Source organism: Nannospalax galili, unplaced genomic scaffold (genome assembly GCF_000622305.1).
Source record: "Nannospalax galili isolate Female #2095 unplaced genomic scaffold, S.galili_v1.0 scaffold612, whole genome shotgun sequence".
Classification (NCBI taxonomy): Eukaryota; Metazoa; Chordata; class Mammalia; order Rodentia; family Spalacidae; genus Nannospalax; species Nannospalax galili.
The window spans coordinates 2236704-2261075 of NW_008333388.1; the positions used below are offsets into that span (position 1 = coordinate 2236704).

General features: G+C 41.6%; 1 protein-coding gene and 1 pseudogene across 8 annotated transcripts in view; one reads left to right on the plus strand and one right to left on the minus strand.

Annotated features, from left to right (window-relative positions):
• Positions 1-24372, minus strand: part of Hmbox1 (homeobox containing 1) — a 156395-nt gene that overhangs the window by 34240 nt on the left and 97783 nt on the right. For all 8 annotated transcript variants that reach the window (XM_008828114.3, XM_008828116.3, XM_029561119.1 and 5 more), the window contains exons 5-6: positions 21468-21578; positions 9410-9563 (exon numbers count right to left, since the gene is read on the minus strand). In XM_008828114.3, the coding sequence (XP_008826336.1) occupies positions 9410-9563; positions 21468-21578 (265 nt within the window). The remainder of the gene's footprint in view (positions 1-9409; positions 9564-21467; positions 21579-24372) is intronic.
• Positions 7324-7418, plus strand: LOC115069456 (annotated as a pseudogene).

Below are 24372 nucleotides of genomic sequence, written 5' to 3' on the forward strand. Positions count from 1 at the left end.
CATAGAGATATTATATTCTTTTTGATTCATTATGCATCCCTGGCCTTGAACTCGCAATCCTCCTGCCTCAACCTCCCAAGGACTGACAAACCAGGCCATCATGACTAAACGTTTTCTTTATTATTATTTTTTTTTATTTTATGTGTATGAGTGTATTGCCTGCATGTGTGTAAGTGTACCTGTGTAGTGCAATGTCCTTGGAGGTCAGAAGGTGGCGTCGGATCCCCTGGAACTGGAATTACAGACAGTTGTTACCTGCCTTGTGGGTGCTGGGAATAGAACCTGGGTTCTCTGCAAGAACAACCAGGGCTCTTAACCATTGAGCCATTTCTCCAGTCCCTAAATTCATTTTCTTGAGGTCTAATTCATATGTTAAACAACTCACTTATTTGAAATGTGCTTTTAGTATATGCTAAAGTTGTGCATCATCACAACAAATTAGAGGAATTTTCTTCACCCACAAAAGCTACACACTTTAGCTGTTTCTGGTCCCCATACCTCTATCTTCCCCAGCCCTAGACAAACACTTAAAACTTTCTCTTTCTATAGATTTGATTATTCTAGATATTTCCCATAAATAGAACCACATAATATTGTTCCTTATGATAATAAATGTTTCTAGAATTCAATATTTGAAAATCAAGTATGTAGGACAATGAAATAAAGCCAGTGAAGAGAAAAAAAAAAGTGTGTGTGTGTGCACATGTGCGTGCAAGCGCATGAGTGTTTTATTTTCCTCAAACATGAAACAAGGTCACCATGAGAGAATGAGGTTGGGGAGTTCTCTGAGAGAACAAAGTGAAATAATCATTTAAGAGCGAGGAGAGGACAAGGCAGGAAGACACAGTATGATTGCCTGGCGGAATTAAAGACCTACTTGAGGTTCGTGGTGACGAATTTAAAATGAGATAGATCATCAGGGTATTAACTTTTTTTTTCCAGTCACATTTACCTGCAAGAAACTGCAAAAACTATGTAGGTAGAACACTAACCAGACTTCATCCACACATAGCTTTAACTGACCTCACCTCACTGATGACATTCCATTTCTATTGCCATGGAAATCTCCTAACAGAGTAGCCCCAGCTAGCCTGAAACTAGGCTGGCCCTTATCTCAAAGGTGTGTACAAGCATGCCTGACCCTAACAGAAATCTAGAGGCAACTTCATACCAGATGCTCTAAGCTGGAAGAACTGACAGTGAAAGAGAACACTGGCTTACAAAGACCACGAGGAGATGCCCCACCACTGCTTTACACCTGGTGTTTCAAAGAACTCTCACAAAGCTCCCTTCTTGTAAGTAATTGTCGCCACTTAACAGTACCCCAAGTTCCCACAGATCAACATAAAGTGGCTAGGACCAAACCTTGTCTAATTCTGAAGTTTATCTTCTTTTCTCTTTATTATACATAAATCTTCACTTTACAAACCTAAGAACTGAAGTCCAGGGATGTTAAATGACTTGTCCAAGGTCTAACTGTTTTGAATGGCACAGACACTGACTTCTTAATGAATGCTCTTTGACAATCACAATGCTAAGCCCTGTTCTGTGCTCTCTGCTATTTGTAAGTCTTATATTAAAACCATAGCTAGTGGGAGTATTTCTGTTTTCAAATTCTTTTCTGATATTTTTTTTTTTTTTGTCTTTTTGAGAGAGGGTCTCCCTGTAGCCCCAGCTGGCCTGGAACTCACCATGTAGACCAAGCTGGCCTGGTATCTGCCTGCCTCTGCCTCCCAAGTGCTGGGATTAAAGGTATGCTCCTCCACGCCTGGCTTTTCTGATACGTATACCTCCATTCATGACTTGGCTTTTTGCCCTTTGGCTCATGCACAGCTCATCCTAATTTTGCCTTTGTTTATCACCTCTGCTAACACCACTTACAAACAGGCTAGCTACAGTGCAGAACTCAGAATATTAAATAAGATCAAATTTATAATTATTATTAAGATCAGTAGCAAAAGTCCTACTTAGAGTAAGTTATTACTGCCTTAAGATTTTGGAGGCAACCACGTGGTGGTCCTTTTAGTAAGATGATGCTATACAGCAGTCCCTTCTGCATGAAATAACTACCATCATCATGATTTCAGCTGAGCCTGATCTCTAAACATAGTCACAATTTGGCTTGTTGACGATTGTGCTCTTTCATTAAAGGAGTGCCAAGCAGGGTCACTGGACCCTCACCTGAGTATCCAGCCACTCTTCCCAGCCAACTAGTCCAGCCTTGGAAGACAAAAGAAAAATGAGGAAGAACCCAATTGAGGGATGCTTTTGGAAGCTCTTGTCAAGAAACTCCAATGGACTCTCATATGAACATTTGAAAATTGACCTGTTCTGACTTTTTTCTGGTTCCCTGTCTAGAACCTGTACTGCTAATTACTCTTGCCTTTACTTCCCCTTCACATCTCCCATTCATGATTCAAGGACTTTCTTTTCCCCTTAGAGACAAAAGTTATGCAATTTCGTAATTGTGCTGGATAGCTTTATTGTCAACTTGACACACCTGGGTTGAGGGAGCCTCAACTGGGGAATTGCCTCTATTGGACTGGCCTGTGGCCATGTCTGAGGGGCATCTTCTTGATGAGTGATGTGAGAGGGCCCAGCCCACTGTGGGTGGTGCCACCCCTGGGCAGGTGGGCCTGTGTTGCATAAGAAAGGCTGAGCAGGGGCCAGGGATTCAAGCCAGTAAACAGTGTTCCTCCATGGCCTGTGCTCCAGCTCCTGCCTCCAGGTTCCTGTCCTGAGTTCCTACGTTGGGCTCCCGGATGAACTGTGGCCTGGGATATGTAAGCTAAATAAACCCTTTCCTCCCCAAGTTGGTAGTGGTCAGAGTATTTTGTCATAGCAATGAAGAAACAAAACAGAACAGAAATTGGTACCAGAGAGTGGGATATTGCTGTGACAGACCTGACCTTGGTGTTTTGGGGAGGACTGTGGAAGTGTTTGGAAGTATGGGCTAGAAAAACCATTGCGTGCTCAGAGTTTGTTGCAGTGGAACTTGGAACAGTTATGCTGAAAGAGCTGTAGATGATGGAGGCCTGGCTTGTGAAGCTTCAAAGGGAAGCAGAGACTATCAGGGCTATTCGTGTGAGATTTTGGATTGAGAATCTGTGGGTTCTGGTCGACTGGAACTGAAGAATCAGCTATGATTAAGAGACCAGAACCTGAAGCAAAACCTTTGCTTTACTGGGACAATTGATGCTGGTTAGCTGGGGCTGAAAAATCAGCTGTAAGTAACAAGAGACCAGCATCACTGTGGTGAAATCTTCTGGGAAGTATTTCCTCAGGGTCAGCACACAGAGGGCACCCGCACCTCTATTTCAAGCTGGAAGCAGGACTTGGTAATGTGTAAGAGTCTCCTGCATGGTTCTGGTAAAGTGTGAAGGGGTCACAGAGAGCAGCTGAGGCTTGGCACTCTGAGAGGCCAGGAAAGGCCATAGGTGAAAGTGCACCTTCAGTTGCAGTGACCACCCCAGGATTGAAAGAGCCATGGAGAGAATCTGAGGCTTTGTACCCCAAGAGGCAAGAACAAGCCATTGGTGAAGGTGTAGCCTGTTTCAGTGGAGACCCCAGCTTTTTGGAGATGCCGGGACCATGGGATGACCACCAAGGACAGCAGTAAGTGTGGAATGGAGCGGGCCTGGGTCTGCGAGACGAGCCAAGTGTGCTGTGGACGGCAGAGTCAGAGCAGTGGAGGTGCCAGTACCCTTTGGAGCCCAGAAGATTGTGAGTGAATTCCAGATGTCCAGCCTTGAGCTACTTTGCTGGACTTTGGTTTTGCTTAGGTGTGCCCGATTCTTCCCTTTGAAATAAGACAGTACTTGTTTTGGATTTTACAGAAGCCCACCCACAGTTGAGACTTTTAAAAGAGACTATAGAATTGTACTGTCTTAGGTTGTGATATTAACATCATATCTTGGGGACAGAAATTGGAAAGTTATAGTTTAATAGTGATGTTTCTGTTAAGTTGACAAGGGGTCAATTATGCTTTAGTGTCAACTTGACACACCTGGGTTGAGGGAGCCTCAATTGGGGAATTGCCTCTATTGGACTGGCCTGTGGCCATGTCTGAGGGGCATCTTCTTGATGAGTGATGTGGGAGGGCCCAGCCCACTGTGGGTGGTGCCACCCCTGGGCAGGTGGACTTATGCTGCATAAGAAAGCAGGCTGAGCAGGGGCCAGGGGAGCAAGCCAGTAAGCAGAGTTCCTCCATGGCCTGTGCTCTAGCTCCTGCCTCCAGGTTCCTGCCCTGGGTTCCTACGTTGGGCTCCGGATGAACTGTGTAAGCTAAATAAACCCTTTCCTCCCCAAGTTGGTAGTGGTCAGAGTATTTTGTCACAGCAATGAAGAAACAAACCAGAACAGTAATCTTTTAGATAGACCCACTGAAGGGGTACTCCAATTGCCTCACACTGCATCCCTGTTCAGCATGGAAGAAGCCAGAGCAGTCGGCATCCCTATTCCCTATTGGCAGCTTGGGTAACCTCTGCAGAGGATGGCATGACAAGAATAGGAGGTAGGAACTGGCTAGGCAATTAGGGTAAAAAGACCCCAAAGAAATGTAGCCAGTTTCTTGGCTAAAAGTCAAAATGTCCTTGGGCCTCTTAGCAACATACTCTGTCCCAAGGCCAAAAATGTCAAAAGTATTTGGGAGCTTGTATCTAATCCTTAAAAGATTTTAGGGTTACTTCTTCAGAGGGGGGAATGTTGGAGGGGAGGGAGTGGGCATGGATTTGATCAAAACACATTATATGCATGTATGAAATTCTCAATGAAGTTTTTGTAAAAATTAAAAAAAAAGATTTTGGAAGCAAATACTACAACTACCATACCCTTCACGTTGCTTTTCCTTTGGCTCTATGCATATGGTGAAGTTCAAATATCATCTGGATGGCGTTTTGCAAGAACTGATATGCTTATCCTAAAATTCCTAAGGAAATGAAAGGGATCCAGAAAAGCTAATGAACTCTTCAAAAGGAAAGTAAAATTGGAGAACTACTATCTCTCTATTTCAAGTTGCACTACAAAGTTACAGTAACCATAACAATGTAGTACATTATAAGGAGAGACACACAAGGCAATGGAACAGAACTGACAGTCTAGGAAAACACCTTCATTTATAGTCCACTGAATTATCTGTTATTGTTGTTTTTACAGTGTCGGAGAGTAAATCCAGGGCCTTTCACATACTAGGCAAATACTCTACTACCAAAGGATAACCCTAGCCAACAGTCAACTGATTTTTAATGGGATTAACAGGATTGATGAATGGGAATACTAGGACACCCATGTATCTGTATACAAAAAGAATGCTGTGGAATCTGTACCCCATCACACAAGAAAACTAACTAAAACTGGATCAAAAAACTAAATGCAAAAGGTAAAGTGTAAAACTGTTAGAAGAAAACAGAATTGGTTCTTGATGATCTTAGTTTAGCCAAAGACTTAAACATGACTTCAAAATGTTAATAAATCATACTTCATCTAAATTAAAAACTTGTATGCTATAAAGAATGCCATCAACAAAATGAAAAGAGTCACAGAATGGGAGAAAATATTCGCAAATCATGTAATTAATGAGGAACTTGTGTTTAGAATATAAATGACAATCCAATTTAAGGAAAAGGGAAGATCTGAACAGAGTTTTCCAGAGACGATTCAATGTACAGATGGCATGTGTAGCATATGAACGGCAGCCTGGCATCATTGCCAGGGGAAGGCCAGTGAAGCTACAATGGTGGCCTGGGGTACAGGCCTGCCATTGCAGCTACCCAGAGGCTTCAGGAAGACGATAGCAAGATCAAGGTCTGCCTAGGCTACACAGCAAGTTAAGGCCTGCCTGGGCAACTCTGGCAGGCCTCTTACCAAAAGGAGGATGCAGGGTTGATAGGGCTTAGCATGGGGTACCATGTATGAGTTCCTAGGTTCAATCCCTAGGTACAACAAGAAAAAAATACAATACAATGATACATCACTTCGCCCTTCTAAGATGGCTACAACCCCAAAGAATGATTAATAACTGTTGGTAAGAAACTGTAACTGCTATATAGAGTTGGGTAGAATGTAAAAGAGAGCTACGTTTTCAGATTTTTCTCAGTGTATCTTTGAGATAGTGCTGATGACACAAAAGGCAAACCCACAGGCAGCTGTCCCTGGCAGTGCCTGATTTCCTTCCTTGGAGGCTGTACCATTCTGCATTTCTCCAGCAATGAGCAAAAAAGTCATTTCTGTAGTGCCCAATAAACAGAAAACTTTGTCAGACTTTGGGATCTTTAAAAAAACTTTTATTCAGTGTTTACAATTTCATGTAACGGTTCTTAATCAAATTTAGACCTCCCTCCCTATCTATGACTGAGAGCTATTGGGGACTGACTGCTACTGGTTGAGGGAGCATATGCTTTACGTACGATCTCTAGGTGGACAGACTTTGGGATTTTTACCGCGTGATAGGCAACAAATGGTATGTCAGTGCAGTTCTGATTTGAATTACATCTTAGCTAGAGTAGAGCAGCTTACATCTATCAACTGAGGACCTGGAAGCTGGTGCAGGAGGACTACCATGAGTTCAAGGCCAGCCTGGGCTAGAGTGTGACTGTCTCAAAACCCAAACAACTCCTCTAATAACAATGTAAATATTTTTCAAATGCTCGAGGCTTCTGCATTATGTTTCTACTATTATCTTTGGTTCATTTTTCTGTGGAGTTGTTGCTCTTACCTAATTTAGGAACTCTTTATATATTAAGGACAATGAAAGCTGAAATATGTTTTTCTAGTTTGACTTCCTACTTTGCTTCATTTTATCCCCAAAGCTTTCCTTTTATTTATGTAGTTACACTTGACAGTTATTTTCTTTTCGGCTTTTGGTTTATAAGTCTCAGGAATAGTTCTCCCACTTCCAGGATATGAAGGGATCATTCATGTTTCCTTCTTTTATATAGATGGGTTCACTTTTCTAATTCGTTTGAAATTTATCTTGGTGTATGTGTGAGGAATGGAATAATTTTTGACTTTTATCCTATAGGGACATATTTGAATAAGGCTTACTCGGTTGAGCTTACAGTTTGTGCATATGTGTTTATTCAAACATTTGGTCGATGCCAAAAAACATTATGTGCTGCTCTAAGGCTAGAGGATTTCTTATTCCAGTTTAGAAAAGGCAAAGTTCCATTTTGAGGAAAAACACCCCATCCATCCAATTGCTATTTAGTGCTTTGAAAGGCTTTCTGCATTTGAAAAAAAATCTAGCATGAGTTATGTCTTCTCTAATTATGTCAGGTAAGATCAAATTAAACCAAAGAAAATCAAGTCCTAGGTTGAACATATTAGTTATAGGTTAGTACAGTGGCTGAAAACAGCAACCTCCTTGGTAGTGTGTACAGCCTGTTGTTGGTAGAGCATCCTAACAGACCTTGGAGACAGTTTCCTAGTGTATATCCATGTTTCTGATCTCAATGCTGTCCCCAGTCGAGGCTCTAGACAGGTATTTAGGGTGGCCATAGTTTATACTGACCAGGTTATCATGTCCATTTGCATCAAGCTTCAGAATCAGGAGTGACCAAGGCCCTGCATAGAGCAAGGTCAAGTTCCCTGGCTATCAGAAGATCCACCTCTCTGAGAAGTGGGGCTTCCCCAGCTTTACTGCAGATTAACTTGAAGACATGGCAGTCAAGAGAGCAGCTCGTTGCTGATGCTGTGGGTCAAATGCACCCTAGACAGGACCCCCTGGACAAGTGATGGGTCCTGCACTTCTGAGGGCTCCCACCTGCACCCTACCAGGTCACGTTCAGCCATCAAATTTCACATGGAGCCTGAAAAAAATAACGTGTGTGTGTGTGTGTTAGGAGTAAATAGGAACCTTCCAAAGGATAAGTGCTTAGTTTTTGTTTTTTTTTTTAAACTAAAATTCAGTCAGTGTGAGTTTACAGCTAGTTGTTGCTACTTTGGGGGGAAAAAAACCAGCAGTAAAAGGACCCAAAGTCTCAGGTTCAGTTCTTAAAACTCATGAAAGCGTCATCATTTTCATGTTCTCCATTTTAAATTAATTATTTCCCACACTGACATTAAGTGATAAATGCATATCAGTATCTTAATGAAAAAATTAGCTATGTCAGTAGCACAATTATAACTTGTACTAGCTAGAAAGTAACAAAGTTTATTGTGTTACCTATAAGAAAATATACAATGTTGTGAATCATTTATGGAAACTATGAATCATTATATGGAAACTCTGAAACAAATTGCTAAGAAGAATCAAAATTCCCAGATGAGAGATGAAGGAGATTGCAATCAGAGCTCCAGAGCAATGACACCTCCCCTCTCACGTCAGTCAGTCAAGCACAACGGATTCATTATTCAACAAGTGGCTGCTTCTCTTAGCCATAATAGAGAGCAAGGAGAGGAATGTCTAACAGCAATGGACAGCCAACAGTCCCATTCTGGCTACTGAGTCCAGTCTTTGTAAGTGGACCTATTCATTGCACCTACATCATAAGAACAAAAACATGTCTGAACCTGGACACTGTAAATCTCCTTCTCTTTCAGCCAGTGACATTAATGAGTTTGGAAACAGCAATCAAGTAGGAAAAAAATGACAGTAGAAGGCCTAGATGATGTCGGTAGCAATTGAAAAAATTCATTTTAGAGATGAGAAGTCACAGTTTAACATCTGTGACCCGAAAGGAATGACTCAGGCTCCAGGACTTGCAAATCTGAGGCAAGCCTTCTGTCAAGTGTGCCACTCTAGTGGTCAGGTCAGAGAATTTATCCTGCTGCATAAAAACTCACCATCAAGGTATTCTACAGATGCCACTTATAGAGGGTAGGGGGCCTAAAAAGACAATTCTGCTGTGAAATCTATGTTAAATACAGTAACATTTTATAAGCATGTACTGATACCACACCAGATGGGACAAATCAAACTGTCAAAAAAGTACTGAATGTCACATATGGACCAGGTCTGGTGCTAGAGTGAGGGGATAAGTCAAAGTAAAAAATAAACATTTCTAACCTTTGTGTCTAAAGAAAACTGAGACCATCCTCCTACTGAGGACAATTAAATCTTGGTATGTTCCTTCACAGTCTAACACTTTGATGAAAATAAAGGTTTCACAGAGATTTTTAAAATAGAAAGGTATAATTTAACAATATTACTTCTAAAGACTGTTAAATTACTGAAGACAAAATTAAATTATAAGTAAAATAAGCAGACAGATGCTAACTTGAGCTCTATGAGTGCTCTTATTTCAATAACACAGCAATTCTAATATTCCAGACACTTTGAGTTAGAATCTAGATCTATTAAAAAACAAAATGTAGATCTCACATTATTTGTTAGAAATGAAAACTGTCCCACCCTATGTGAGGCCCTCCCTTTCCTCAGCTTGGGAGTTTCACAGGAAGAGACCACACGCACCTTTCCATGACTGCCAGGCACTCCTTCCTCCAGGTGAATCTACTCCCTCGCCGGAGTCGGAAGGTTCCAGACGTGGCAGAGACCGGGGGAGGCGTTTGTCTCCACTCTGGGTCCTCTATTGGAATGGGGGCAGGCCTCATGCTTAATGTAGCCCCTGAAATAAACAAAGCACTTTCAGCAAATAGCTCTCAAATTTTAAAAACCAATATGACAAAAATAGCATGTAATCAAGACAAGGAATTTTGAGTATAATAAGGTTTTCTTCTGCCACTGAGACTTGAAAGCCAATACATTTAATAGCTGTTTAAAACAACAACAACAAAAAACTGGACAAAAAAAAAAGTCCAAAGCCTCTTCCTTAAAAGGTCCACATTAGTTATTGTTTACTGTCACCTTTTCCATTTGGTCATTTGTCTATTAGCTCCATTAATGGCATTTTTCAAAACAAGACACAAAATCTAGTTCTTATCTGAAGGAAAGTCTTTGGCTTTGTATACCTCCTCCTGGAAAACCTCTTGAAATTCCTACCCAAGGCCAGATGTGGTGGCACATGCCTTTGATCCCAGGACTGAGAAGGCAGAGGCAGGTGGATTTCTGTGAGATTTAGGCAAGCCTGGTCTATATATTAGTTCCAGGTCGGCTGGGGCTCTGTCTCAAAAAAGACAAAAATAAATAAAATTTAAGAATTAAAAAAAAAAACAACAAAAAAAAAACAAGCCAGGCGCAGTGGTGCTCAGCTGTAATTCTATCACTTGGGAGGCTGAAGCAGGAAGACTACAGGTTTGAGGCTAGACTGGGTTACAGACAGGCCCTATCTCAAAAAGAAAAACAGTTAAATATTATAGCAAAGAAAAATATGATGGTACCTTCCATGCCTTTAGTCTGATGAATCAGGTCTTCACGGGTCTATTACCTGCCATATGTATTAAAAAAATATATATATTTTGGTCCTGCCTCTGCCTCCCCAGTGCTGGAACTGAAGGTGTGTGCCACCATGCCCAGCCTATATATATTTTTATCTCTTGCCTATAATAATTCTCCCATTTGAGGTAGTTTACTAATAGCCTTTTCTCAAATCACTTGAACTGATTACAATTCACTCGTGTACTAACTCTCCATTTACCATACTGTAGGAGACCAGAATGGCATGCCTTAGGACGAGATGGACCTGAAACTGTCCTTTTTTTCACATTTTATTTATTATTTTTATTTTATGTGTATGTGTGTATTGCCTGCATGCAGGTAAGTGCACCTCTGTCATGCAATGCCTGCAGAGGTCAGAAGAGGGTGTCGGATCCCCTGGGACTGGAGTTATGGACAGTTGTTAGCTGCCATGTGGGTGCTGGGATTCAAACCCAGGTCTTCTACAAGAACAACCAGTGTTCTTAACTGCTGAACCATCTCTCTAGCCCAGACCTGAAACTTTTAAGATCAGGCCACAATCCCTGCTGAAGGGAAAGGCACTGAAAACAGTGTCTCAGGACCCTGTCATAAAGAACGCTACGTAACTAGCAGGAGGAAATTTGCTAGGTTAAAAGTTTACAGCACTCCTTGCTCTGAGGGAAAGTAGGTTAGCCAACAGCCCTTAGATAAATAACTCTTAGCTCTCATTAGCAAAAAGAATGGGCCAGGTTAAAAGTTTACTATGCTTTTTGTCCTAAGAAAGAAAACATTTTGGCCAATAAATGACCAGATAGGCACTAGTAACCCTGAGTAAAAGTTCAAGCATCCTGCTTTGTAAACAGCCCATAGCCGGCACTAGCTAAAAGTTACACGTCCTGTTTCTCATCTAAGTGTGCCCTAAATCTTTGAGTTTAACTGCCAAACCGCATGTGTCTGCCAGTTCTTTTTTCTATATAAAAACTTACTGAATTTTTCCATTAAATGACTTGCTGTGAGAGACACAAGTCCCAGAGTCTGACTCTGCGCCACGGATCGATCTCACATCCTACTGTCTTAAGACTCCAGTGCAGCTGGGACTGCAGGTAGGAAAAGGGTCTGGTTCAGCCCACTTCCTAATGGATGCATCTTTATTTGCACCTCCTCACACAGACCTAATAATGTTCAAGCAATCCAGATTCTCCTTTTGAAGCCCACTCTTTAGTCCCTCCTCTCTCAGTCAATAGATCTCTTCCTCAAACTGGGAGTTAAAATATCTCCAATTCACCTGATCTTTTCTGCATTTCTTCTACATTTTACAAAGCCAGTCTGTAGGCAAATTCCATTAACTTCATGTTCAAAATTATTTAGAATAAAAACGGTGTTTATTATATGCACTGTTTCTTTATAAGAAGCCAGCATCATCTCTGACAACAAGAACTTCCCAGGGCAGGTTCCAACGATGGACCTTCACAGTAAGGCATGCCTCTTCTGAAATCATGCTTTTAAATCTGGGCTGGTCCTAGGATACCTTCTTGATAAAGAAGATGAAGAGTCCACGGCTAGATTGCTGGAAGTCTTGAAGCTTCTGTCCAGGTCTCCTGGAATGTTGGCTCAGTTGCCTTTTAAGAAGTCTGACTGTTCAGACCATAATGTTCCAAGGAACCAAGCTCCCCACGTGGAAAGGCTGTATGGACTGAAAGATGCCCATCTATCCCCAGGTTTTCCTGTCAATCTACCAAGTGCCAAACAATGGAGGGAAAAGCCATGTTGGACACTGAAAGCACAGCACAAATCGTATAGAAAATTCTAGGCCTAGCTGTCAAAAATAAGGACCCAGACACAGTTCCTTAACACACACATGTGGTAGTGAGCTCCCAGGGGCTGCATGGGTCCTTGCCTCCTGTATCTGCGCAACTGTATACTGCCCTTCCATACTGTACCCATGACTAGACTGTGCGAACAACAGCATGTGGCAGTGAGGGTTTGTCACCACAGGACTGAGACACTGGGGCATTTGGCTTTCCCTCTCAGATCACTCACTCAAGGGAGAACAGGCTGCTAGGTGAGGGTGCACAATGGGGCTCTTGGGAACTCATCTAGGGCAGAAAGGAACCAGGGCTTGCCAGCATCCATGGAAGTCGCCTTGCAAGTGGACCATCCAGTCCTAGTGACTGCAGCCCTGGCTGACAGCTTCCTGAAAGCTCATGAGGACCCACCCAGAGCAGTTGCTCCTGGACACTTCAGTCTATAGAACTGAGAAAACAAATGTTGGTTGTGCTGAGCTGCTAATTTGTGGGGTGATTTCTAGGATAAGACATAACTAATTCAAGTCATCACTAGCTGTTTATTTCTCAGCCTCCCAAACACTATTAGTGCATTATGTATTCAAATGCATCAATTTGGCAGCCAAAAAAAAAAAAAAAAAAGAAAAAAGAAAACCCTTTACATTAAGATTAGTAAAGATTAGTAGTAAGAATTAGCAAATTTTTCTGTGTATTGACTATTATTATGCACCTTGTTACCTACTGGTCCTTTCACTATTAAGTTATAGATTTTATTTGAGTGGAGAAACATCGATTATTAGTCATTTAGATGTAATTATTTTTGTAATTTGCCTTATTATTTATGGTACACGTTTTTATATTAATTTGTATGTAGTCAAATTGTAAATCTTTAGATTATAGCCAATGGGTTAAAGGGCTCCATTTGCCAAAATACCCTGAGCCTGGTTTACAGTCTTCCGGGCTTTCCCTAAGCAAGGAAGGGTTAGAGCAAAGTTAGAGCTTGGAGACCTAACTAAGGGTCTTCCAAATTACAATTATATAAATTTTGTTCTGAGTTGGAGAGAAAAAGTACAAAAGAGTCAAGCTGATATCATGGCTGTTCAAGAGGGAGGCAGATAAGACCAGATAGGCAATGGATCCTCGTACCCAAGGCCTGCTCTGGTGAAGGGACTGAGAGTTTCAGAGTACAGGGGGTAGGCAAGAAGAGAACAGTGACCTCCAGTGGTAGATTTGTCTATGACTGTGGCATGCTCTCTTAGGTAGACAGTGTGATAAATGCACACAAACAGAACAGAGAGCAAACCCTAGGGGCTGAAGTGAGCAAACAGCTGGTGAAGAATAATGGTTCTTTCTTGGTACTGGAATTTACTGTTAATAATACTAAGCTTTTTTGGGGGGTGGTCTTTTTGAGACAGGGTCTCCCTATAGTCCCAGCTGTCCTGGAACTCACTATGTAGACCAGGCTGGCCTTGAACTCACAGAGATCCGCCAGCCTCTGCCTCCCGAGTTCTGGGACTAAAGGCTTGCACCACCACATCTGGCAACATACATTTGTCAATCTTGCTTTGGTTAAAAAAGACAGCAGCAAATTATGTAAGAATAAGATCAAAGTGATCTATGTGACAGAAGAATGCAAAGGCACTGGAACTAAGGAGTAGCGCATACAAGCCATGCGACTCCCTGCAGCAGCACGGGAGCCCCAAAGACCCCAGCAAGAAATGAGCTGTTCATTTCTTTACAGGGATGATTTTTCCAAAATTTATCTGATCACATTAAAACAAAATTTTGTGCTTTCATTTGGCAAACCTAAACCCTTGGGGGTGGGGTTGGGGGACAAAACCCTCATAATTTGCTAACAGAGTTTACATTTTTGGTAAATATTCCTTTGCAGATATAATTACCTAGCTGGGTCAGATCAGGAGCCCTTATTAATCAGCTAGTGAAATGATGTTGTCACTGCCTGTCTGTGGGAAACAGCTTCTCCAAAGCCCTTCCCGTCTTCTCCCACATGGTTCCCAGAGCTCGGGAACTCTACATGTAAAGCGTGGCTCTTTCTTTGATCTCCACTGACTTTATGTGTTTGATACACAAGCCTCCCAGTCAACTGTGCTTATGAGAAGTCTGCAGAATCAGAGTCATGAGCCAGGAGTAACCCCCAAACACTGCCCACGATGACACGTGTGAACCAGACAGGAGGAGGACAGACCGCTGAGCTTAATTTGATTAAATACAGGGGTTCTCCTCATGCTGAATTTAGCATTTGGGTTCTTTAAAAAAAAACAGGCTTTTTCTTGTAAATGCTTTCATAAGAAACAAGATAAAGTGCATCTGATTAGTTTCCATCAACTTGTTTTATTTATAAGCCTTGGCAGGCTTTAGAGTATGCTGGGAAATTCTAATGATGGGTCCATTTATTGGGGAATTACACTGTATCTAAAGCTATTGAATTATCAGTAAAAATAATCCCAATATCTATTCTGCTCTTTTTCTTGCAGAGTTCATGTAATGAGAGCCTTATAAAAATCCAAAGGGATCTCGTTGGGGTTGAAAAGGAAATTTTCCCTCAAGGAATACAACCAGAAATGCTTTAAGGCCAAGGATAAGCTCAGATTATAAACATGTGGGTTTGTTTTCTAGGCATATTTACAGAAGGGTTCAGGAAAGTCAGCTTTATGCTTTGTGATTTTCCTTAATTTTACTTTTTTTTTTCTTCTCAGACTGCGTGCAAAAGCATGGCACTATTTATACTACTCCTGATGAGTTGTCTATTCTGGAAACAGAAAATCATGGCACAAAAGAATTACCTACTAATAAAAAAACACTGACATCTGATTTTCAATCAAACTGCTTCTTAAAAGCAGCGGAACTGATAGGAACCAAGGTTCTTCCTTTTAAAAACCTTAAAATGAACAAGTCTGGTTTTCGTTGTTTCTCTCTCTCTCTCTCTCTCTCTCTCTCTCTCTCTCTCCCCCCCCCTCTTTCTTTCATTATACTTTATATCTATTTTTAAAAACATACACTATATGTTGTAAAGTTTAGAAAGCCAGTGAAGGCAGGCTGGGCTGTAGTTCAATAATACTGTGCTTGCCTAGCAAGTGTAAGGCCCAGGGTGCAATCCCAAGCAATGTAAAATAAATAAATACAAAAAACTTTAAAACACCAAAGGGTTGTGTGATTAGCTCTTTCTATTCCCCTATCCTAAAAACTCCCTCCCTAGAGCTGTTCTTACCAGTTCCTACAGCAGCATTCCATGGTGCCAAGCTTACAGACGCTACATCCCCACATGTGTGTACTCTTCACAAAGAGTAATACAGTACATAGTGTTTGTACTTTATTTTTAACTTCCGAATTCCATTTCACTACATGTAAATACAATTCAGTGTCCTAAAAAATAACTGTATAGTTCTAAAATTTTTAAAATTTTTTTCTTAAGAATTTTAAAAAATTTATTATTAGCCAAGCTTACAGACGCTACATCCCCACATGTGTGTACTCTTCACAAAGAGTAATACAGTACATAGTGTTTGTACTTTATTTTTAACTTCCGAATTCCATTTCACTACATGTAAATACAATTCAGTGTCCTAAAAAATAACTGTATAGTTCTAAAATTTTTAAAATTTTTTTCTTAAGAATTTTAAAAAATTTATTATTATTATTTATTCTAATTTATTATTTTTATATTTTTATATGTATGTGTGTATTGCCTGCATGTAGGTAAGTGCACCTGTGTCATGTGATGCCCGAGGAGGATAGAAGAGAAGAGGGTGTTGGATCCCCTGGAACTGGAGTTACAGACAGTTGTTAGCTGCCATGTGGGTGCTGGGATTTGAACCTGGGTCTTCTGCGAGAACAACCAGTGTTCTTAACTGCTGAACCATCTCTCCAGCCCCTATAATGTTTTGTTATAGAGAATTTAGAGAGAACCAATTCTCAATCAAGTGATCATAATGACTTGCAAAGAAGAATGTGAGGTACTGTAAGGAGCCATTTACCAGAGATAAAGAGACACAAAGAGAGGATTTAGTGTTTAGTCCATCTAATTCAAACATGCCAGTAAATCCAAAGTAATCACAGAATAAGAAAAAATAATACTATCCTTTAGGCAAAATCAAAGATTATTTGTAAATGTAACAAAATTTCCCAGCCTTTTCAGCTATTTATAAATTGGGACATATGGAAAACTTGAAGGGAACAAGTACAGATTTGGTTTGTAAACAAACAAACATCCCTTAAAAGCTGGCAGTAGCACCCGGCGTGGTGGCGCATGCCTGCAGTCCCAGCACTTGGGAGGCAGAGGCAGAGGCAGAGGCAGAGGCAGAGGCAGAGGCAGAGGCAGAGGCAGAGGCAGGCGGATCTCTGTGAGATCTAGGCCAGCCTGTTCTACATAGTGAGTTCGAGGTCAGCTGAGGCTGCAGGGAGACCCTGTCTCAAAAAAACAAAAGAAAAAACAGCTGGCAGTAGCCGGGTGTGGTGGTCCCGACACTCGGGAGGGGAGGCAGAGGCAGGCAGATCTCTGTGAGCTCAAGGTCAACCTGGTCTACAAACTGAGTTCCAGGCCAGCTGGGGCTACAGTGAGACCCTGTCTCAAAAAGACCAAAAAAAAACCTCCCAAAAGCTGGTGGTAAATGAGAGGCGAAGATGCTGAATCTTAGGGAACTCACTCTTCAAGGCAGACCTATGCCTGCTCAGAGAGCTGCTCCACGAATGCTGTTGGTTCTCTCTACTTTTCCTGCTTGAGTGCCCTAGGTTCCAATTTCCTTCAGTTTTTCAATGCTGGGTAAGCCTAGCTCCAGTTCCAAGGTACAATGAACAGGAAATAAGATTAATATTAAAACAAATCAATTTTAGAAATCAGCTATCAGTCCAAGGTTGCAAACTGGATTCTTAGAGTAGGGTTCCTCAGTGGCCAGTACCCCCAGATCAGTGTTGCTGCAGGTCTCCTTCTGGTGTCTAGTATGTGATACCCTAATGGCCTCCTTTCCGCCCCAGGCCCAGCCCAGCCCTAAATTCCAGCCTCAACAATTCAACAATTATGGATCAGTTCTGTATCAATCCAGTCCCAGGTCCCAAATCCTAGAGATAAACACATTCACCTGTTTGAACCCTCACTCTAGTCTGCTCTGTTAAGCATACAAAATTCCAAATTTCGTTCCCTCCCCACCTGCTTTGTTTTGCTGTCACCGTGGATCGGAAGTCCTCTTTTGGGAGACCGCTTAGCATCAAGTTTGAAGTGTTGCTACAAGTATATTTTAGAGTTTTGCTGGTCTCATAGGATAACCACCAGCCATATACGACTACTAGGCACTTGCAATATGACTTGTTGAAAATTTGTGCTGGAAGTGTAAATAATCCAGACTAGAAATAAGCAGGGGTTGGGGGTTCCTCAATTTTCAAAATATGAATTAAGCTGGGCCACAGGTGGCGCACGCCTTTGATCCCAGCACTCAGGAGGCAGAGGCAAGAAGAACTCTTCCAGGCCAGCCTGGTCTACATAGTGAGTTCCAGGACAGCGGGGGCTACATGGAGACCCTGTCTTAAAAAGACCAAAAAAAAAAAAAAGAATTAAATACTGAAATGATACTTGCTAAAATATATTCTTACTCTTAATTTTCATTGTTTCTTTTTGAAATATGGCCACTAGAAAGTCTAAAATTGCATGTCATTTGCACTGTAGTTCTGGGAACTGTGTGGTCTTGAAAAATGAAACTTGTGGCACTAAAAACAGTCATTATTTCCAGAGATTGCATGTGTTCCTAGCCATCATTAGAACACACCTAGATGTGAAAGCTCTTTTCAGAAGAAATTCAGCTGATAAATGTGGAGCGGAAGGTGGATGAGACTACTGCCTTACAGACTATCTACAGACTGCAAGGAAAAGACCAGGGTCTCTACCTACACAACATGATCAAATTTAGCACATGGATAGTGCTGCCACTTGACATACATGGTCTTGTGACTATGGCAACATGAAACACAAAGTATTTACAAAGAATTTTCCTAATGTTTTATTGAAAAAAAAAAATCAAACATATAGAAACACTGTGCTGGATGCTTTAGTGTCAACTTGACACACCTGGGTTGAGGGAGCCTCAATTGGGGAATTGACTCTATTGGACTGGCTTAAGGCCATGTCTGAGGGGCATCTTCTTGATGAATGATGTGAGAGGGCCCAGCCCACTGTGGGTGGTGCCACGCCTGGGCAGGTGGGCCTGCGTTGCATAAGAAAGGCTGAGTAAGCAGGGGCCAGGAAAGCAAGCCAGTAAGCAGCATTCCTCCATGGCCTGTGCTCCAGCTTCGGCCTCCAGGTTCATGCCCTGAGTTCCTACCTTGGGCTCCTGGATGAACTATGACCCAGGATATATAAGCTAAATAAACCCTTTCCTCCCCAAGTTGGTAGTGATCAGAGTATTTTGTCACAGCAATGAAGAACAAACTAGAACAAACACTAAAAGCATTTTGCAAGTGAGAACTACACATGCACTACTTAATCCCACACCACAGACCTCCCCAGCCCCCCCATCTACTTATTCTTGCCACATTTCAACATCAACTGATGCCTTTACTACAGCAGCCTCTATATAATTCAGGCACTATTCTTTTTTTTCTTTGGTCTCTTTGAGACAGGGTTTCCCTGTAGCCTCAACTGGCCTAGAACTCACTATTTAGACCAGGCTGGCCTCACAGAGATCTGCCTGCCTCTGCTTCCCTAGTGTTGGGATGGAAGGTGTTCACCATCATGCACAGCTCCAGGCAGTTATTCTCTAAAAAACTTTTTTTTGTGTAGTGAGGTGGTGGCACACACCTTTAATACCAGCACTCGGGAGGCTGAGGCAGGCAGATCTCTGTGAGTTTCAGACCAGCTTGGTCTACATAGTGAGTTCCAGGCCAGCTGGAGCTTCAGGGAGACCCTGTCTCAAAAAGACAAGAAAAAGTTTTCTTGTGGGATGTATTTTTTTTGTGTATGTGAATGATGTTCTGCCAATATGTATGTACATGCACCTGTGTTGTACAATGCTCTCCGAGGTCAGAAGAGGACATCAGAACTAGAATATGGAACTAGAATATGGATGGTTGTTAGCTGCCTTGTGAGTGCTGAGAACTGAGCCCAGGTCCTCTGCAACAGCAGCCAGTGCGTTTACCTGCTGAGTTGTCTCTCCAGCTCCTAGGCAGTATTCTTGATAAACACATGCCAGTTGAATCTAACAAAGCCTTCAATTCTGATTTCCAGCATATAAGTAATAAATGCTAAAGAACTAAGTTGTTTATGAATAAAAGTAAAAAGTCTAGAAAAATCCAGAATGTGGGGCATCCTGCAAGATAATAGAATTTTTAAAGTTTATGTCATGAAGAAATTAAGGTTGGGTAGTTTAAGAGTCTTCAAGGGCATCCTAATTTGCTGACCTAAAATAGATGCTATTTATTACAAGAGTGAGAGCCAGAAACAGAAGGCATTTTGTAACAATCACAGAATGTGATAACAGACTAGGTACTTATGAAATTATTTTTCTTAGTATAATAATAGAGATTGGGGTTATATGGGAAATCACCCTTATTATTAGGACATGATGGCTAAATACATATATAAATCTTAAAATGTATTTTATAGAAAATAAAGCAAATATAGCAAAATATTCATAATTATTGCATCAAAGAAGATAAAATAATTGTATACTGTGCTGGTCTTTCAAATTTTCTGTGTATCTGAAACACTTCAAAAGAGAACATAGAAGAATATATTCTAGGGCCTTCTGGGTTGAGAATGTAATTTTTGAGGACCTCCACACACATACAAGCTTCTTGAGGGCCCCCCACACTCACAAGCTTCTTGAGAACCCCCACAAACACACTCACCAACTTCTTGAGGACCCCACCCCACACTCACAAGCTTCTTGAGGAGCCCCCCCAAGCTTCCTGAGGCCCCCCCCACAAGCTTCTTGAGGACACCCACACACTCACAAGCTTCGAGGAGCCCCCCCAAGCTTCCTGAGGCCCCCCCACAAGCTTCTTGAGGACACCCACACACTCACAAGCTTCTTGAGGACCCCCCCACACTGACAAGCTTCCTGAGGACCCCCCCCACACACTGACAAGCTTCCTGAGGCCCCCCACACTCACAAGCTTCTTGAGGACCCCCCCCCCACACACACACAAGCTTCTACACACCGTTCTTCCTTCAGGCCTCACAGGCTGTGTTACTGCTATGCAGTTTCAGCTGGTGAATGCAAAGCCTTCATGAAGCAGTACTACAGAAGACATCTCAATGTCAAGTTCATACTTGAGAACAGACTCACCACCAGCCTGTGCAATGTGCAGACTGAGACAGCCAGTCCCATGACTTCATATTTTTCTTGATATAACACTTGTTAACTAACGCCATGCCTTTAATTCCAGCACTTGGGAGGCAGAGGCAGGCAGATCTCTTTGAGTTCGAGGCCAGCCTGGTCTACATAGTGAGTTCCAGCCAGCTGGGGCTACAGGGAGACCTTGTCTCAAAGAGACCAAAAAAAAACAAACTTGCAGTAACTGTTACCTATTCTTGGCAAGTCTGGACACCAAGGCTTTGTGGTCTTTTTTCTGAAGATTTCACCATGCTTTCCAACATGGTGCTTCTGAGTAATCTGATCAGCTTTATCTAAAACTCCAAGTCACATTTATTACTCAGGTCATAAGACTTAAAAACAAAATCACTACAAGATGAATGATCTTCTTTAAGGGAGAGACTCTAGACAGGTGGACTAGACCCCAGTGGATGAATACGCACTGAGGGACATCTGGGTACCCTAACTTGACGTGACAGGCCTTAACATAAGAGACAGAATGCATGAAATCTGGTATGGGGGCTACCCGGGAGTGAAGATGGGGAAGGGGATGAAAAGATAATGTTTTGTGTGAAATGCACAAAAATTCAATAAAAATGTACATTAAAAATCATGTATTCAGCCACCATGTCCTAATAATAAGGGTGATTTCCGATATAACCACAATCTCCATTATTATACTAAGATCACAGGATGAACGAGATAAAATATTAAATACTAATACAAGATTCTCCCCCCAAACAGAAAAACCATGTTCAATCTTATCTGTGTTCCTACAGTTGAAAATAGGAAAGTCAGCCACTGACATGCATGACCATTCTTCCAAACTACACCTGAAAAAAATCACCTAACCCAAAAGCAAAGAAGTGGCTTAGGGGACAGGTGAACCAGCCTAGGAGACACTAAACAAAACCTACAGGGAATCCCAACCAGGCCTCAGGGTCAACAGTTGTCTACTTGCATAAGAAATGATAGTAAAGCATGAAGTGACTGTGCTGGATCAGCACACGGATCCAATGACATAGTTACACTTGTCCTATTTCAGAGGCAATAAACGAGAGGAACGTTTACCAGGGTTTGTCTTCTCCAGCTGGTACCATCGGTAAAACGCTCTTTTCTTCTGTTCACTCAGATCTGACCCCTGCTGCAGAAGCCAATGAGAGATCCGGCTCTGACTGATACCTGTGTAAAAAGAAAAACAGCCTTTGGTGGGGTACTGAAAGGGTAGTGGAGTTATGAGGGTGCTGGGTGCTTAATTTGTGTTAGTGCTAAGGAAGCTGTAACTTAAGCAAGCTCCTTTACACCGGCCTGATGGCACTGACTAGGACATGTGCAGAAATTATCTATTACAAGTCAAAGCATTTTATCAACTAAGACTCTCTAGTGACTTTCTAAAGTTAATCTCCAAACCCAGCACTTGAATACGAGCTAATGAGGAGAGTCCCAGGTAACAGCTATTTGTCAGATCTGTGGTCTGCATCTGGTTTGGAACATGAGAACTTTTTTTTTTTTTTCTTTTTTGGTCTTTCTGAGACAGGGTCTCCCTGTAGCCCCAGCTGTCCTGGAACTCACTATGTAGACCAGGCTGGCCTTGAACTCACAGAGATCGCCTGCTTCTGCCTCCCGAGTGCTGGGATTAAAGGCGTGCACCACAAGGCCGGGCGGAACATGAGAACTTTTAACAGATACTTTGAGGAAAAAAAAAATCCAGTCAGCAAGTTTTGCTTCTCACTGTTGACAATAATAAAAAGATTTAGGGGCTAGGAAAGGAAGCATCATTGAAAATACTGTCTTCAATAAAGCTTTTGGCTTATTTGTTAATTCATTTAGGCATTTTAGACTCATTAGTATTAGTACAGAGAAGTAAGAATTGGCAGACTTTTAGATTTACATTGTAATGCAACCTCTGAAGAAAGCTCAGCAGTTAAAAACATTTTTCCCGACATACAACTTTCCCTTCAAAACGGAACAGACTATGAAGCACTGCATTTTTCTGCTATCACTAAGAAATTCTTGTCAGCAATTAGGAGTACAAATGATTTCCACATATGAAAGTAAAAAAAAAAAATGTCTAAAACTTAGGAGACTCACATGCTCGTTCAAGTTATTACAGCTATCTTTAAAAATTCCATACTGGTGAAAGCAGAGACAACCAGAAAACACACAAACATTCCACAGGACTGCAAGGCACTTTCCAGAAAACCATTCGGCTATGATAGAGGGTTGCCAGTAAAGGGTACAATAGAGGGTTAGACCCTCCCAGGGAGTTACTCATGGCAATGGACCACCAAACACCACTGTGTCAACACCTGTTTAAGGCTACAGTGCCTGACAGGAAGAGGAGCTACCAGGAAGTGATCATACCACCTAAAAGGAGAAAAAGCAGTAGGTTTGGACGTTTTTAATAAATTAAAAGCAAAGTCTTAGCGTTGCATATACTGAGAACCTTTTGTTAGAAGTTGAGAAAATGTGGGAGGAGATGCTAAAAAAAGACTCTGATAGAAGGCACTCTGATAGAACACTTTTCTTTTTCATATTTTGAGTGTGTGTGTGTATGTATGGGATTGTGCCATGTGGGCTCTGGGGATTGATCACAGGCTGTCAGGCTTGGTGGTAAGCACCTTACTCACTGAGACATCGCACTGTCTCAACATCTTTCTTTCTCCTAAGGGCAAGATTCTGTTTTCCAAAACCCGAGTGACTACAATCTCAAAGTAATTTATAGAGCTGAATGCTTGTTTTAAGAAAATGCTGATTATTCTGAACAGTTAAATCAGCTGTGATTGGTGATTTCTTCACCAAAGGTCTAGTTTCAAGTATTGTTATTTCTTTACACTACCTTTAAAATAAGAGTGAATAAAATAATTATTTACTACCATAAAAATCAAAATTTATTTTCCTGTCAACCAAAAAAACCCTTATATTTAAACGGAGGCTTTGCATTGCTGACATAACTCAAAACACAAGGAATATGAGGGTAATCTGTTCAGAAAAACGGTCAGTTCTGTTGGTTTGTTGCTCACAGGACACCACATAGCGAACCAAGCACGGAGCCCACTAGCTATGAGAGCTGTCAAGGCTGGGGAGGAGGCAGCAAAAGACCATCAAAAAGCACCAAGTTATAGCACATTTATGTCTATAACAAAATACCGGCAGGCTTTTAAAATTTATATTTTTAAAATATTTTATTATTTTATTTTTATGTATAAAAGTGTATTGTCTGCATATGTGTTAGTGCACCCCTGTTGTGTAAAGCCCACAGAGGTCAGAAGATGGCGTCAGATCACCTGGAACTCAAGTTATGGATGGTTGTTAGCCACCATGTGGGTTCTGGGAACCAAACCTAGGTCCTCTGTAAGATCAGCCAGTGCTCTTAACCACTGAGCCATCTCTCCAGCCCCTAAAAATCAATATTTTTTGAAAGCTACTAAAAATAAATAAATAAATAAATAAATAACCTAATAAACAGCAGCCATTAATACTCAGTGTTAGCAAGGACAAGGTGGGGCTACTTTTGGAAACTAATGGACTATGCCTGTAAAAGATAAATTCTACATTCACAGTCCACAGGAATGAGCACCTATCCAGCAAAGATATATTCAAAAGACATGCACAAGAAGCCTCACATATGAACAGTCCCCAACAAAAGCCCAAATGCCCATCAACAGCTGAATGCGTACACCGTGGTATCTATCGGTGCTGCTCCTTTAGGCTGTCAACCAAACAGAACAGACTACTGCCACGTGCAACCACAGGATGAAGCTCAGAAAATGATGTGGCTCCCCAAAGGCGAATTCATAAAAAGCCAAACACAACTCTAAGATTCACTTTACAAAGTTTAAAATACACATAAGTGATCTGTGGGGTGAAAATTAAGAGTACTGTTACCCATGCAGGTCAGAAAAGGTCAATACTGGAAAGCTGGGCGTAGAAGGTCTATGTGCCTTCACCCTATTAGTCACTGAGTTGCCACCAA